General features: G+C 45.0%; 1 protein-coding gene across 1 annotated transcript in view; it reads right to left on the bottom strand.

Annotated features, from left to right (window-relative positions):
- Window positions 1-557: 557 nt before the first annotated feature.
- LOC147019199 (uncharacterized) overlaps window positions 558-17,303 on the bottom strand; it is a 37,896-nt gene continuing 21,150 nt past the window's right edge. The window contains exons 7-12 of the mRNA XM_085900120.1: window positions 13,316-13,509; window positions 12,084-12,139; window positions 9,503-9,607; window positions 3,652-3,823; window positions 2,125-2,254; window positions 558-653 (exon numbers count right to left, since the gene is read on the bottom strand). Of these exons, the coding sequence (XP_085756246.1) occupies window positions 558-653; window positions 2,125-2,254; window positions 3,652-3,823; window positions 9,503-9,607; window positions 12,084-12,139; window positions 13,316-13,509 (753 nt within the window). The remainder of the gene's footprint in view (window positions 654-2,124; window positions 2,255-3,651; window positions 3,824-9,502; window positions 9,608-12,083; window positions 12,140-13,315; window positions 13,510-17,303) is intronic.

Raw genomic sequence — 17,303 nt, forward strand, 5'->3', positions numbered from 1 at the left:
GCAACTGTCCAAAAATAAGAAGTTTGAGAAGTTGTGGCGGGTAGTTTGTAAAATGTTGCTAGTTTCCCATGGTCAGGTGTCTGTTGAGAGGGGTTTTTCCCTCAACAGACAGATAGAGAAGGACAACCTGGGTGAAGGCATGCTTGTGGCACTGAGGCAGATTATTCATTATTTTATACTGGTGGGTGGAATGCTCAAGTTGAAATTCCAAAGGAACTGCTATCCTCAGCCTACAGTTCTCGACATAAATACCATCAATATCTTGAAGAAGAGAAAAGAAAGAAAGGGCAAGAAGCCATCCAAAGAAAACGAAAAATGGTTGAAGATGAAGTGGATGGTTTGAAAAAGAGAAAGAAGGTGTTGGAAACTGACATCGAAGTTCTGACCACATTGTCAGAAAAATATGCAGACGAGGCTGAGGCAAAAGGTGGCAAAACTAGCCACAGTCTTCTGGGAAAATCAAATGCTCTCAGGCACTCTGCCAAGCAAAAACGGGGGGAACTCAAAGTTCTAGAAAGAGAAATTGAGGAGAAGGCTAAATCATTGCCTGCTATGTCCTAATTGGATATTACAATGACATGTAGCTTACAAAATGTACTGTTCTGTAGTGTAGAAGCAGTCAGGAGCTGTTGCAACTTTGCAGGTGGCAGCACCTACAATAACATTTTAACATAACAACATATTAACATTGAGAGTGCTGCCATCTGAAAACTTGTGTCTGCTCTTGGCTGATTCTACAGTCACTGTGAAGTGAATTTGCCAATTGGCTGTGTGGCGCGTTGTGCCTTGTCAACTGAATAAGCTCCTGTTGTGTTCTGTATATTCATTATTAAAATAGATTTTTTGTAAACTTACTATCTTTGTTAATTTCTAGGTGACTCACCTCAATTTACCCCTGGAATTTCTAGGATGTGGTCCTTAAAAAGGGGTTATTTTTGCCCTGAAAAGTCCTTAAGAAGTCCTGAAAAAAGACATCTCAAAATAAGTGGGAACCCTGTCCAGACTTCTCCAGACAGTTCCCTGGACTTCTTGGTAGAGTTGCTTCTATGACGTGCACTGTTAACTGTGGGACATTACATAGAAAGGTGTGTTTCTTTCGAAACCATATCCAATCAATTGAATTGGTCAAAGGTGGACTCCAATCGAGTTGGAGACATCTCAAGGATAATCAAAGGAAATTAGATCCACCTGAGCAAAATTTGCAGTGTCATAGCAAAGGGGTTGAATATTATTGACCCAAGACATTTCAGCTTTTCATTTCTAATTAATTTGAAAAATCTGTCAAAAAAATTCCACTGTCATCATGGAGTATTACGTGGACATCAGTGACAAAAAAGTTAAATATAAACCATTTTAAATTCAGATTGCAACAACAAAATGTGAAAACGTCAAGGGGTGTAAATACTTTCTGAAGTACTGTTTTCGTGCTGTGATTAATTGTTGTACATTTGTGTCATTCCATGGTGTTCTCTCCATGGAAATACCTGTTTGCCTGCCATTGTAAATTCTTTTTTGTGACTGCCACGAAAAGCCATTGCTATGAGAAACTGTCCTGACTTATTCTGTCCGTTCTGATGGCGGCACAAGTTTGCTGAGGCATTTGGGCAGCTCAGATTCGTTATCGAAGATCGATCCCAGATGCGGTTAAGGCATGGCAAAACATACATGGGCGCGAAGATCCAGCCAGATTTGAGAGTTGCAAGCAGTGTCTGTCGTCTCTTGAAGACACGCCGTCCTGTCGGAGTTATCCAAAGGGGATGTCTCTGTTACATTATCTGAGGCATAGCCGCATAGCCGTTACTGCGCAGTTTACAAAAAGGATGGTGTGCATGTGTGTAGGTGATAAAATTATGAGGAACAGAAATGAAAAAGAGGTGTGTGTGTGTATGTGTGTGTATGTGTATGTGTATGTGTATGTGTATGTGTATGTGTATGTGTATGTGTATGTGTATGTGTATGTGTGTGTGTGTGTGTGTGTGTGTGTGTGTGTGTGTGTGTGTGTGTGTGTGTGTGTGTGTGTGTGTGTGTGTGTGTGTGTGTGTGTGTGTGTGTGTGTCCAATCTGACTGTCAAGTTCTGAATTGGTCAATTTCAGTTTATGATTTAATTGATTGATTTTTGTCACCTCGGCAAGAAGAGCTTTGGCAATGTCAATTGGAGAATATACACAAACGTCTTCGTTTATTTTGGGCAGCATCTCGTACATCTTCCTCAATGCGTTGCCGTTTCTGTTGGTCAGCTTCAGAGGGACAATCCTAAAGAGGAAGATCATAATAGAAAACTTGGCAAAACACACTTGAAAGCCTTTTTCACCTCCAAGGCTGGGGGAGCTTTCTTCACATATAACTTAATGCCCAACATTCCTTGTTGACAATGGACAAATGGAGTTTTCAAGTTATCTTATCAGGATTAAAATATAGAATTCAAAAACATTACGCTGGTTGCTGAACATTACGAACACGGGAGGCATGAAACCTGGAGTGAAGTAAGATACAAGTTATTACAATTGAATCACAAAAATGGAGATAATTCAGTTTGTTTGTCCACCTTAGAGAAAATAAACAATGTTCGTGCATTCAGAAGTGAAGGCACCACCAATGAATATAGCTGCACAGCAAACAAGTTTATGATTGGACGTATTAACGACAGAGGGAGGAGTGGGGGGGGGGGCTTGCATGATAGAAGAGAGGTCCATGCACTCACCTCTGACCTCTCTAAATGTAGTTGCTAATTCTTGCACAAAACTATCAGTCTTACTTTGGCAGCACAGGAGAATACTAATATAATAAGTGACTATCAGGGATGACTCTTCGCAGTGGCTGTACCCCCCACCCCCCCTGCCCCCAACCCACGTCCCCCAACATAAGGTGGGAGCAAAATCTTCCCTTCTGCCCGGATTGATCAGGGCTCTTTCCTTCTGCCTGGATTGGTCAGGGCAGTGTGGTCACTGTCAGAGTGCCAATCGCCAGATTGGCACATTCTTTTTGTCTCTGTCTCTTCTCTCTCTAAATCTGTCGTGGCTCTGACTTCACGAATGCTGCGGTACACCATCCTGAAATTGGGGGGTGGGGGGTCTCTCGGTCGCTCGTGGGAGTTCAGTCAGCTGGCTCTCTGCCATGGGCCTGTTTGAGAGAACTGTCTGGAGCTATACAACACCAACAACAACAATAAAGAAAGAATAAAATGGAGAGAGTGATCCACGATGAAGGATCACAAGATACTGATGCAGATCGAAGCGTCAGCACCTTGTGATCTTGCACGGTGGATAACTCAAACCATTTTACATTGACTCGTGTGGCCCGAGTTCGAATCTTGGCCCAATTATAAACTACCACCCTGGTGCTTTGCATGCAGGTTGGTACCATCCCTCAAGTAAATAGAAAATTGAGAATCCTGTCAGCAAGCATAAGTTGGTGGACGTTGAAGATCACATGGTGTCGTTTGTGAAGATGTGACAAGTTATTGCCAACACCGAACAGCTTAAAAGTTCGTGCCTGAATGCATAGGGGCACTGCATCATGTCAGCAGCACTGCCAGGCTTCAGTTATGATGCAATCAAACTTCAGCTCCCAATTAATGACTTCTCACACTCTCTACAAGGATTTTTTGGCAGTTCAACCACAAACAAATCTTCACTTTTGCTGAAACATACCGATGATATTTGTAGAACTTCTTCCTCTTCTTTTTATCCTCCAACTTATTGCAAACATGTTGCATGATGGTTTCAGTACTCCCATCATGTCCTTCAAAAATAAGCACACTCTGTGGTGTGGACTTCTTTTTGAAAATCTTAAATTGTTTGAGAAGCTCTTTCCACTGGGTTTCTGTGGAACAGTGAAACGATGGACCAGTCAATAGAAATGTTCAAAAAGGAAACACAAGCATCAAAAATCGAATTCATAAATATCAATGATTACATTTTGAAATAAAATATGTTTTGAGCATTGCACATTTGGAATATCAATAGTCATATTTTTGAAAACAAAAAATTAATTCGATTTAAAAAAGTTTCATGTCAATAATTTGGTTTACACTGTCATGTTACGTGGTGACAATTTTATCCAAAAAGTCCTCGTGACATTCATTTGAAATACTGCTTGCCAATAATATCAGTACTGTGGATATCTTATGGATTGATGAAGAGTTTAACAACAGAAGATCTCACTGAAAGGCTCGATCCACATGCAGACCTTCACCAAAATCGAATCGGCTTGTTCTTGTCACCAACCCAACTCGTTCACGAAGTTTTGTCATTACCCATCCACAAGTTTTTGAAATATCATGCGAAATATCGTTTTTGGCCCTATCTTTTGCAGTGACCTGCTTTGCAAGACCAAGCATGCACAAACCTTTCCTGGCCCAACATCAGGTGACTGACTGTCTCATAGCCAGTTCTTTCAGGTTCCACGATGTAGGCTTGAGGATGAATAGGGAGAGGTATTTTAGAGAGCGAGCTGCTCAGAAGTTTTTGTCGATACTCAACGAAAGGTTTTTTTTCTGATAACTACTCAACGGGATTATCTTTGCAAGTCCACATATCGTTGGGTTGTTTTCATAAAGCAAATAATGCGGGAACTTCATGCTATTGGTTTTAACATTCGGTTCTGATTCAACCAAACTTACGTTCCACCTTGTTCTGGTTCTTCTTAAGCCAAATAATCTCTCTATAATTCCAGCAATCTGTGTGTGTGTGTCTGTATGCGACCGCAGCCCACAGGGGGCATCACAATTCAAGAGAGGGGGAGAGAGGAGGGGGTGAGAGAGGAGGGGGCGAGAGAGGGGGCGAGAGAGGGGGGGCGAGAGAGGGGGCGAGAGAGGGGGGCGAGAGAGGGGGGCGAGAGAGGGGGGCGAGAGAGGGGGCGAGAGAGGGGGCGAGAGAGGGGGCGAGAGAGGGGGCGAGAGGGGGCGAGAGAGGGGGGCGAGAGGGGGGCGAGAGAGGGGGGCGAGAGAGGGGGGCGAGAGGGGGGCGAGAGGGGGGCGAGAGGGGGGCGAGAGAGGGGGGCGAGAGAGGGGGGGCGAGAGAGGGGGGCGAGAGAGGGGGGCGAGAGAGGGGGCGAGAGAGAGGGGCGAGAGTGGGGGCGAGAGAGAGGGGCAAGAGAGAGGGGCGAGATTAGGGGGGAGCGAGGGGGGGTGAGAGAGAGCGGGCGTCACAATTCTTCTTCGCTTGAAATGACGTCACAATTGACGCTGGGGACCTGAGTATGTTTCCCAGGTGTTTCCCAAGTTATGGCCATTTACGATACGGTTAGTCCGATATAATTGAAAAAATGCCCCAATCCAGTCGTCGTTTACGAGAGCAAAGGAACGAAGTTGCACATACTGGCACGCCTCACCCACGAGAGAGGGTACTGGCACGAGAGAAGGGGGCGAGAGAGTGGGGAAGGGGGTGAGAGGGGGGGTGAAAAAATGCCCCAATCCAGTCGTCGTTTACGTACCTACGGGCCCGCACTAGTAATAATTTTTAAAAATACCAGTTGATTGCCCCCGCCCGCTCCCTTTTTTGAAGCCGCCTCCTTTTTTTATAATTATTTATTTTGTCAAACATCATGATGAAAAAATAAAGAAATAAAAATTGCACCCACGACTGAAGGAAGCTATCCAATTAAATTGCTGCACCACTTAAAAAGAAGTCCCACAGGGGACTGATGGTTACTGATGGGGACTGACTGATGGCTTAAAAAACACCCGAAAAAAACATTTGTCCAATACAGATCTTCACCGAAATCGAATCAATTTGTCCTCATCACACATCCAACCTGTCCACCAAATTTCGTCCGAATCCGTCCAAAACTTTTTGAGTTATCCTTCTCACAGACAAACAAAGAGGGAGACAAACAGTAGTGGTTTAATATTAGACTGTATGCTATCTGTGTACATGTACGTGTGGACTCGCCTCGGAACTGGATATGCTTGGACGTAGAACATCGCTTACTTAAAGTAACACAGGGTCCGCGTCCCATGATGAATAAGCATCTGAAATATACACTGCTTGAAATACTGTACACTGCTTGCTCAATAACATTCAACTTAACATGTACTGTGCTTGTTTTCACCACACGTGTTTCGTGGAGACTCCTTTCCAACCATGTGTTTTCATTTCTGATCCCTCACCTTAATCCTCTTTCCCTTTTCACTCCAAAAAACGACAAACAAAAAACAAACCTCTTCTTCACCCCAACTAAAATGAACAAAACAGGCAGAAACAAAAACTCTTTGCTGATGACTTCACCCTCTGCCAAACCATCTGTCATTCCTCAGATGGGCAAGCAGCAGCCTCTTCACTCACTGCAGATCCGGATAAAATCACAAGCTGGTCCAAGACGTGGAACATGTCTTTCAATCCTGACAAATCTCACACTCTCACCATGTCACTCCGAAAGGGACCGTTTGGAAACCCCCCCACCCCCAGCCCCTTCTACTTTCTCAACAATCCTCTTGATAAAGTCCTTTCATTCAAGCTTTTGGTCCTCACGATCTGCCATGATTTTTCCTGGGAAAGCCACATTTCTAAGCTGTCCTCCAAAGCCGGTCGTCGACTGGGCATCCCACGTCATGCAAAGTCCTTCCTTGGCACACCTGAGCTCCTGACCACAGACAAAGCTTTCATCTGCAGCCTGATGGAGTACTGCTCTCCCTTCTGGGCTGGTGCTCCCACTTCTCACCTTTCTCGGCTTCATGCTGTGGAAACCAAGGCATTTAAGATCATTGGTGGGTTCCGTGATGAGGCTGCGTCTTTGGGTCTCTCACTCTCTCACCACTGGCAAGTCGGTGGTCTTTCTGTCTTCTTCCGACTCATCTCCAGCGTCACCTCCCTGCCCCCCCCACTCTGTCTGCGATCTGCCCCCCCCACCCATATTTCCGCAGTGCACTGAATGTCTGCCAGCAAACCCTTTCTGGTAAAACTACCAAAATCAACAATCACTGCTCACCTTCACCCTTTCATTCCTCTCTTTTCCTGCCTTTAGAACAAACTCCCACACTCTCTTCAATCCCACTGTTCCCTGCAGGTCTTCAAAACCGCTGTTCACCGCCATCTCTTATCTCCCCCCATCCAAAACCATAATCTCTTCCCACCCCCATTAATGCACTCCAAACCCACCTCCTTCAAATTCCCTGCTTTCCTTCATGAAACGACCTGTTGTGTCCATTTTGCTTACCCCATGCACCCCGCCCCATCCCTCTCCCTTCCACTGATCTCTTCATGTCTCTGTTCCCCACGAGCTTGTGCTTCCCTCTTCCACCTCTCTCATCTCCTGCTCCCCTTGCCATATGTTCTGTGTTAGCTCTTACACGAGCCTCCACACTGTTCATTTTTAAAAAAGCAACAAAACGACTTAAATTTGCAGTCCTCTGTTCATCTCTTCTTGATTCCTTCTCCTTTTCAACATTCCCACACTGAATCTTCACTGAATAAAATGTTTCTTCCTTCAAAATCTCTTAACATTAAAAAAACACTTTTAAAATATGTCTCACTCTTATTACAACTCTATCAGGAACAACCCATGCTTTCATTTTCTTCTTCATCCCAATGTTTCCTCTGCTTCTTTTCCACCAGGTTTATTTTCTGAAAGCTTTTCATTCCTAAATGCTTAGATTCATACACCACACCCCCCCACTCGAAACAACAGCTCCACATTCCTTCTGCCTTCAATGGAGAATGCTTTTACCCCCCTCCCCCCCATCCCATTTGGTCTCAGTGTGATCCAATTTGGGAATCTTCAGACAGAAATCTTTCAGAGGCTGTGGGCACACTGCCATCAATTTCTCTTCTCGTCCACTGATGGTGGCAAAACCCTCCATGTCAGTACTATCTCCCCTCCATGCTTCCCCCTCATCCAGCCCTCTCTGTTTCCCCCACCCCTCCTCTTTTGGTTTCCCCGAACCCCACCTTCTTCTGACTTCCCTCGCACTCTCCACTTGCTCCTTTTCTACATTCCTGCACCCTACCAGCAGCTCCTCCTCCCCTGACCCTGACTGTGTGGACCTCAAACATTCGAGGCCGATGCTCCAACCTGACAGCTCCATCAATCCAGTACGCTGCTGATAGGACAGTGGACATCTGTTTTAAGAACCACTCCTCCCGCAGGAAATTTGATGACAAAAGCTCGAATGGTAAACAATCGCAAAACGCCCTCTCAAGAAACACGGAAGCAATTATTAAACACCACCGTCTCACACTGTGTGCCAGATGGGCTAATAAGGATTATAATCCAAAATAAATAATTATTTGTACTTTCTGTGACCTTGCACTTTGACATTTTGACACATTTATTAATTAGTCTTCTCCATATTGTTACAATGTTTGATGAAAATCTGATGACAAAAGCTCATATGATAAGGTTCTGGAATAGACAGACACACTGACACACACACAGAAGTGATTGCAAAACCCCATCACCTGCTGTGCTGGGGATGGGCTAACAAGTGGAGAGCATAACCTGGTTACGACTGCAGTCCCTCAATATTAAATTATTAACGATAAAAACGATATTATCATCTCAAGAGGACCATGTAGCCTCGTTAGATGCGGCGAATGTTTGCAGTTTTGAGGGCTATCAATTACATCTGCTTGAGCAGACAACATGAATCCTCCAAATTATTGCACATCAAAGGCGGTGGCAGGGAAAACTAACTTTGATATAGTGATTCAGGTGTTTGTTTTTTGACAGGAATTGTAGACTATACAGTATTTTCTTGGTGTCAAGATGATGGGAATGGCATTAGAGCACTGAGCTTGTCAGGAAGAACCAGGAAGTGGAATGCCTGCATTTGCATAAAAAATAGAGCAAGGAAAACGCCATGAGTTGGCATCCTATGAAGCGGGGAACAGAGAAGGGAGGCAGATAAGAGGGGGCAACGAGGTGTGTGAAATCCTCCTTAGTTGCCCCATGCATGAGGAATGAAACCAATGTCATAACATGGTGTTGCGGGTACTGATAGAGTGCTCCTTAAAGTTACATCACTTCCCCAAAGGTCACCCGTCTGTGTTTGTCTGTATGTGGGTGTGTGTTTGTGTACGTTCGTCAACTCTCGAGTCCAAGTCCCTGTAAAAAAGGGGGGGGGGGGAAGAAAAGTAATTTGCTATCATTTGGTGATAATACTCATTGCGACATTAAAAAAAAATCCTGCCGATTTGTGAAGAACCACAGGGGAGCACCCTTTGAATGGAATGGTGATACATTGAAGGGATATTTCCACTCGTGAATCATTCGGAACTTGGAATGTACGTTTATGCCCCATTCTTGGGTACGAGAGGGGTAAATTTCAAAGCTCAGAAAATATCAAAGCAGTCAACTCACAAACCAACCAATCAGCCAAGAAGTCAAGAAAACACCAAAAAAAAAAAACAAATTAGAGATCAAATAACTATTCCACAAACCAACACCGAGCGAGAATGGTGATTCACAAGAACAAACCAGTAGTCTAAAATACTCCATCATTGTCATCACCCTGTGTTTTCTAAGCCTTGACTTGCAGCTTAACCACCCGTCTTCTGGCCTCACCTTTCTTGGCAAACCAACTTTTTTGCACCGTTTTGGGAACCGTTCCAACCACGTACTTTTCCAGTACATCGGGGTGAGAATCAGAATACAGCTTGAACAGTTCATCTGTGAAAAACCATGCGAGCAAGTGGAAAGTAAAGAATTTTAAAAAATGTGCATTACATGCAGACATGCAGGCCATTTCCTTCAGAAATTGATTCTTGTGATCCAATCCTTGGCAGGTGATGAAATAGTGTTTAAAGTGCAGCTAATATATGCCTTATCATTATTCTAACATATTCCACTTTCAGAAGTTGCACGTCAGCCAACACTACACGCCCAAAATTTGGAGTATCATTTTGGGCTAAATGAAGATTTTGGTTGCCAACTCCTGATTGATGCCAACACAACCATGCACAATGGCACTAGATTTAAGGCAGTATATCTACTGCATATGCTTACTGTCCACACCACGTGAAAATGACTTCTTAAATGTCGTCGTCTTCAACTAGTCAAGCCCATCATCTCCTCCACACATGTCCTCAGACTCACTGTCTACTCCACATCATCATCAACAGTGGGAGTTGATAGATTTTTATTCTCAAATGTATGACATGAGCGAGCAGAGTTCTGTGCACAGAATGTCTAAAGAGAAGCAGCATTTGTCATCTGCTTCCCTGACTCTGCACTTAGAGTTCTTGCATGCATAGGATGAAATTTCAAGGATGCTTTTTGTTGATTGCATCTACATGCAGTCAATTCCCAGGACATCAACTGCATCATTTATCAGCATCTATCTCTGTCCCATAGGTGGTGGAATATCTGGGTGGTGTTGGAAGCCATGCTTGTAAATGGTGGCTTGGAAATTGGCTCGCTCAACATGCTTATGCAAGGCATCTCAATTTGGTGACAATACATTCTCTGCCCTTGTCACCAAAGAGAACATTGCATATCTGGCATCAGTCATGTTTGTGTATTCCTACTGACAATAGAGTTTGCAAACAAAGACTTTCAGATCTGACACAATGTCTTCAATTACTGTGAACGATTCCCCTGGAGATTGAAATGGTGAACACAATGTTGGGTTGGCTGTAATCAGTTTGACAGCCTTTGTCTAGACTTCACTATAAAATGAACTGACAGTCACAACTAATGAAGCAGTGGAGGGCAACCAGTGGACTCCAAGATGTTGCGCAATAGCCTCGAGATGAAGAGGTCGCAGATTCTCTTCTTTCCCAGTGTGGAAGTAGAGCTTGGAGCCCCCAAGACTTGAAGTTAATGTCAGGACTCATGATAATGATACTGTTGCCACCGGATTTGGAAATATAGCTCGCATGTAACAACATCCTTGTGTCCGCCTCTCTCTGTGAACAGTGCAGCTCTTCGATGTCGCTTATAAGAACCATTCCATCTTGTGGAATGATTACATGGCAGAGTTCTGCATGAGCCACAGTTACTGTCACACCTTTCAGTCTTCCAACACAACACTTGCGCTACATCTTGAACAGGAATTTAACCAACTGCTCCTTGTTGTCACTATGTGACAGGAAAATTTTCCACTGTTTTGGAATTAGTCTGGCTTTTCAATATTGATTTTCTTCGGGCTGCTTGCTGCTCTTCAATTGCACTCTGCAGCTGGATATCTGTCTGTCGCAAAGTGTCCTGCAATTGAACCATGAGTGCAAGCAAAATTCAACAATCGATGGAGATTCTTGTCAAGTTAAGCGATGTTCTGTGGCATGTACTTTGGACTCGTTTGTTGCAACACGGCCATCCCATCCACAATCGAGACACTCCCTCTTGATGTCTCGACCTTTGGCGATGATTCGGGGCTGATTCAAGGTAATGCAGCAGCCTTGCCTTATTAGTCTTTACAAGGCAACCAGCATGTGCAGCGATACCCAGTGGAAGTGGGCCAAAACAAGATGACATTATGTTCTTCACATCAATTTTGTGACCTCTGCCTATGATGACAAATCTGGCAAGAAGTTTCCATTTACTTTTCGAACCGATTTCTTTACCCTTTGCCTTTGTCGTCACCTTGTTCCCTTCATCATTGAAAGATTTAAGCTTCATTTTCCATAATGTGTAGTTGAGGTCAGTCTCAATTCCCTGCAGTGTTGACAAATGCATCATCTCCCTTCTGGTGAGCAGTCTTCAGGTCAAGGCAAACTTAAGTTATAGGCAAAGTTATAGTCAAGGCAAACTCAAACTTGTGACCCAAAATTATACGATAAAAGCGTTTCCTGACATGCAACTTCTGAAAGTGGGACAAGTTAGAATAATGAAACGGCATATACTATACATTAATTAGCTCACTCAAAACAATATTTCATCCTCTGCCAAGAAGTGGACCACAATAATCATTTTCTGAAGGGAGAGGATGGGCAGAGTCCAGAGTTTAATCGTAAAAAAAAAAAAAGAGATCTGTGCAGAGCTTTACAAAAGGTGAATCACAGTCCTTAAAAACAAAGAGGGAGAGTTAAATTGAACAGATGTCTGTTTACAGGACTCAGCAAGTTCTGATATTTTATTCACACATGACTGGAAGCAACAAAGAGAAACGAAGTTCATTGGAGAGACAAAACATTTTCAAACTCACAAAGTTGCAACTCTTTCTGACTTGCAACTGCTTCATCCAATCTTGTGTTGGGAATTCTGCACAGAAGATGAAACAACGGGTCATGCTCCAAAAGCTACGAAGGTACCTAAAATGCCCACCAATGATAACTGACTTCAAATATTTTTAGATTCAATTTGCGATAGTCTCATTTCTATGGGTTGACAGGATGGACTCCAGGTTGTGGTAACTGAATTATTAAAATGTAATTTATAATAACGTAAAAATGCAAGATTTACTTCGTTTAGCACTTTGACAAATAATTCAATCAATGTATAAACTGAGAAAGCTAAGTAAAGAGCAGAATACACACATTTCTCTGATTTAGTCATAAACAACATTGAAAAAAACTTTATGTATCCGGTGACCATCTTAGTCAGTAGGGCAAAACATGACTCTCCTATTCTCCCCCTCCCCACACCCCTCTCGGGGCTGTAAATAAATTCTATGACAAACCAAAATCCCTTTATGTGGCATATTTGAAGTCCATAAAGGTCCATCTGATATCTTGGTAAAAAGTGTATATATATACTCAATATTCTATGTAGTTTTCAGTCTTCAGCTTGCAACTATGTAGCTGGCCGAAGTCTTCCTTCTGTGCACAAAATTGTCTTGTATTTTATTCATTAAACAGCTTGTATTTGAATTATACTTTCCTGTGACAAAGATTGCTTCCACAAGGTACACATGCTCACCTCTTGAGTTGTCTCGCCTCGTTTTGATTCCCGAACAAGCCATAAACTGTCAGTCCGGTGTTTCACGAGCAGGGTGATTTATGCCGTCCGTCGGATGTTTCATGGACAGGGTGTGCTCCGTCCCTCAGATGGACGTTAAATGGGATTCCCGTCTGCCAGCATTCGTCGGTGCATTGTAAAGATCCCACAGTGTCCTTCGTGAAGAGTAGGCAAGCTATCGCCGGCACCAGAGCCAAATTCCAAATTCCTGCCCTAACTAGTCGAACGTCAGGCTTGGCCACCCTGTACATAAGAAGTCAGGGCAAGGTTCCACCAGCTGACCACACAAGAAAGGTGGGATAATGGTGGTCGTTAAAGAAGAAGATAATCTACCTCTTACAAAAATTATTCAGTCTGTTTGTGTCACGAGAGTGAAATTTTCAAAGTATATTATTTCTCACTTATTCAATTAAAAGGTGTTAATTGGAATGTGAAAAAACCCAAAATTTTGCAGGAGAGCAACTCGTACAAATCACTTACATTGTAACTTTCATTATGAGAGACCTCATGTGAAACAATCGCCGTGACAATGAACTCCGCAATTCCACTGGCATAGCCAAGATGACGAGGAGGCTCCGGTCTGTAAACAGCAAAAGTCTATGCAGCATGTCTGTCGACTCGTCATCCATGTATTGGGCAGACTCGATTAAAAACACTGCGGGTGCTTTTGAAACCTGAAAAAGATAAACCATCGACAAGGATGACAACAAAGAAAGAACATAAATGGCTTTATGGTAAGAGGAGGGAGAGAAACATGGAAAAAGGAGACGTTGATTTGAAAAAAGATTTTGAATCAACAATCCTAAGGTAATTTTAAACAATTTGGAGACACGTCATTATTTTAAAGAGCTTCAAACACAAAATCTAATTGTTCCAATTGACAAAGCAAATAATAGTATTGCATTTGTGCATAAAACATTCTATGTTCAAACAAATTTGGAAGAATTGGGCTTTCAGACTGGACGAACAATAAAGACCGAGAAAATAAGTAATGATAATAAAATAGACTTGACACAACACAATATCATTAATTCCTCTACAATTCCATGTTAGAATAAAGGTCAGCGCACATTTGGGACCGGGGCACTCGTCCGAAGACCACGGCCCCATATAAAACTCGGAGCTCTGATTCGTACCAAGGTTGGCGAGTTACTGAGATCGTTTCCGGCTCTGAGGCCTGCCGAGGCATGGCTGCGGCTGCTGTGGTGCAACAGAGGGGCGGGATATAGCCGACAGCGAAACATTATCCGGTCCTCGGCCCCTCCCTTCGCCCGGGCTCATAAAAATGGCAGAGCGAATCAGTTCACTCTGGGACCTCTGCTCTTCACTTTGCTCACCGCTCTTCTCCGGTCATCTCCGCTCATCAGCCTCCTCACCTGCACGGGTCCACCCTGTTCACCCTGCCACTGTCGCTGTTATTGCTGCTCGATTTGTGTTCGGGGTTGTTGGTGCTGCTGCCAAAGGAACGCGCAGCAAGTCCCCATAATTAAGCGGGAAGGGGGATCAAACACTACTGCGACGAGGTGGGACCACTCTATTCAAGCAATCCGCAATAGAGACAGACATTTACATTTGCAGATATTTACACACGCATAGGATCAGGACCTTCTCAGGTTGGGTTAGGTATGGGAGCATACGCCAGAGCAGCGCATCGCTGCGTCCACTTTCCACCGGTAATCCAGGGGCCTCCGTCTGGCCATCCCTCAGGCAGATGCCAGGCCCATCCCCATCTCCTTGAGATGCCTGTCAACCTGCTGCAACCACGAGGCATGTGGTCGGCCCACTGGCCTCCTCCACTCACGAGACTCCTTCGCTGAGAGAATCTGGTGAGCAGGATCAGCGTCAGAAAAACGAGCCACATGTCCATTAAGCCGCAACTGACGCTCACGGACTATGCAGGTAACAAATCTCATCAGAGTCTCTCTCAGCAACCGCTCGTTGGACACAAAATCCGACCAGCGATAGCCAAGGATTCTCCGAAGAGACTTGGTACCAAAGGAATTAAGTCCCCGTCTCAGATCCTTTGTCAGAGTCAAAGTCTCGCATCCATAGAGCAAGACTGGAAGCACCAAGGAACCGAAGACTCGGACTTTCGTCATCCCGCGCAGGCACCGGCAGCACCACACCCCATGATCCAGTGAATCCATGACTCCCCAGGTCCGACGCAGACGTCTATTGACCTCTGACTCACAGCCAGCAGATATATGGATATCACTGCCAAGGCAAGTGAATCTCTTCACGACCTCAACATCCTCACCACAAACAGACACAGACAGGAAAGCAGCATCCAAGATGTCAGAGAAAGCCTGGATCTTAGTTTTGACCCAAGAATCCCATAATCCCAGTGGCTCCGACTCCTCATTCAGCACCTCGAGGGCCCCCAAAAGGATATCAAAAGTCTCCGCAATGATGACTGCATCATCTGCGAAATCAAGGTTCGAGATCTTGACATTCCCAAACAATGCACCGCAGCTTGATCTCTCTGACATCCTCCCGAGAATCCAATCCATACAAGTGCTGAAAAGTGTGGGGGCAAGTACACATCCCTGACGAACTCCAGTAACAACTGGAAATAAGTCAGAGATGGTACCACCACACTTCACAGCACTCTCAGTACCAGAGTAGAGTTCAGACATCAGATCGATCAGTTTTGGTGGCACCCCACGAAGACAAGAATCCTCCAGAGAGCATCCCGATTCACTGAATCGAACGTTTTACAGAGATCAAAATTTGATGCAAGCAGCCCCTGCCGAAACTCTCGTCTGCGTTCGGTGAGGACCCGAAGAGCAAGGATACAGTCAATTGTTGACCTCTTTGGTGTAAAGCCTGACTGCTCTGGACGCTGATGCTCAAGCAGATGGTGGCGAACCCTATCAAGAGTTATCCGAGCAAAGACCTTGCCCGGCACTGAGAGCAGCGTCATCCCTCGGTCGTTGTTGCAGTCTTGGCGATCACCCTTCGCTTTCCACAGAGGGACAGCAAGACCCCTCTTCCAATCAGTTAGGATGATGCCTGTGTTCCAGGCAGAGCACAGAACTGCATGCAGTGACACAAGTGCAGCACTTCCACCAGCCTTGAGAAGTTCAGCATGGATGCCACAGACCCCTGGAGCTTTACCTCATTTCAACTGGTTCACCGCAGCCCGTGTTTCCACAAGCAAAGGTGGAACACAGTTGATTGGAGGGTCAGCAACAGAGATTGTAACACCCCTGACATCCAACAAGACAGCTGGTGGATCAGCTTGATACAACCGCTCAAATAACCGGCACAGCGGGCCTTCACTTTGGACTCCTCTGTCAAGAGCCTACCACCCTCTGCTCTAACTGCAGTGCACCGTGGAATGGGCTTGGATGAACGCAATGCGCGATTTCCCCAAAAAGCAGGAGGAGGATCACCTGTCCACAGGTGATGCTATGCCCCCTCACAGATTCCTTGGACATAGGCCTCCTTGTCCATCCTTAGTGCACGTACAGTTTTACGCCTCAACTCCCTTAACGGCTCAGCTGTGCCATTCAGCCTGGCCCTGCGACTCTGGTCAATGGTATCCAGTGTCCCTTGGGAGACAACATTCTTCTTTGCCCTGCGGTGAGTTCCAAGACCACAACCGGCAACATCAAGGACGGTGGTCTTGAAGGCAGTGCACAACTATTCAGGGCCCCCCAAAGCACCCAGACCCCCTAAATGTCTACTCAGCCTGTTCGCAAACTCCTCAGCTACCCTCTCATCCTTGAGCTTGCCAACGTCCATCCGAGGCTGGGATAGTACCATTCTCCAGGATTTAACGTGCAGTTTCAGAGTTCCTTCAACAAGCCGGTGGTCAGTATTGAGGAACTGAGCACTCCGGTAGACCCTGCAGTTCTGGATCATCCTCCAGCAACCATCAACGAGGACATGGTCAATCTCCTTTGCCACACCACCAGCGTTGGAATACCAAGTCCAGCAATGAGCTTGTGGGCGCTGAAACCATGAACCGGCCACCCTAAGTCAAGGAACTTAGTGCTATTCTGGTTCATAGTTCCTGACCATGGGGACCAACACATGTCTCAGAACCATCCCTATCAGTTCCAATCGATGCATTGAAATCCCCCAAGACTAGAAGTGCATCTCGTCTGGGGCACTGATCAACCGCAGATGAGCGTGGCGTAAAATGCATCCTTCACGGTGAGATCACTCGCCTCAGTCGCAGCAGAGACAGAGACCAGGGAAATGACACCCAAGGAGTGACAAATCCTGTGTCTCATAATACACTCGTTGACCGGTGTTACTTCAATTATCATTGGGGTCAGCTTATTGGACACAGCTATAGTAACTCCTTGGGTATGGTAACCATCAGAGTGACCATACCAATAGTTGGTGTAACCACCCACCATTATCACACCACAATCTGGTCTCCGAACTTCAGAGAGTGCTGCAATACCGATGTCCAAACGCTTGAGCTCAGATGATAACAGAGACAGGTGATCATCCT

This window comes from Eptatretus burgeri, chromosome 10 (assembly GCF_056783735.1).
Source record: "Eptatretus burgeri isolate ZD-2024b chromosome 10, Ebu_testis_v1, whole genome shotgun sequence".
NCBI classification, from domain to species: Eukaryota; Metazoa; Chordata; class Myxini; order Myxiniformes; family Myxinidae; genus Eptatretus; species Eptatretus burgeri.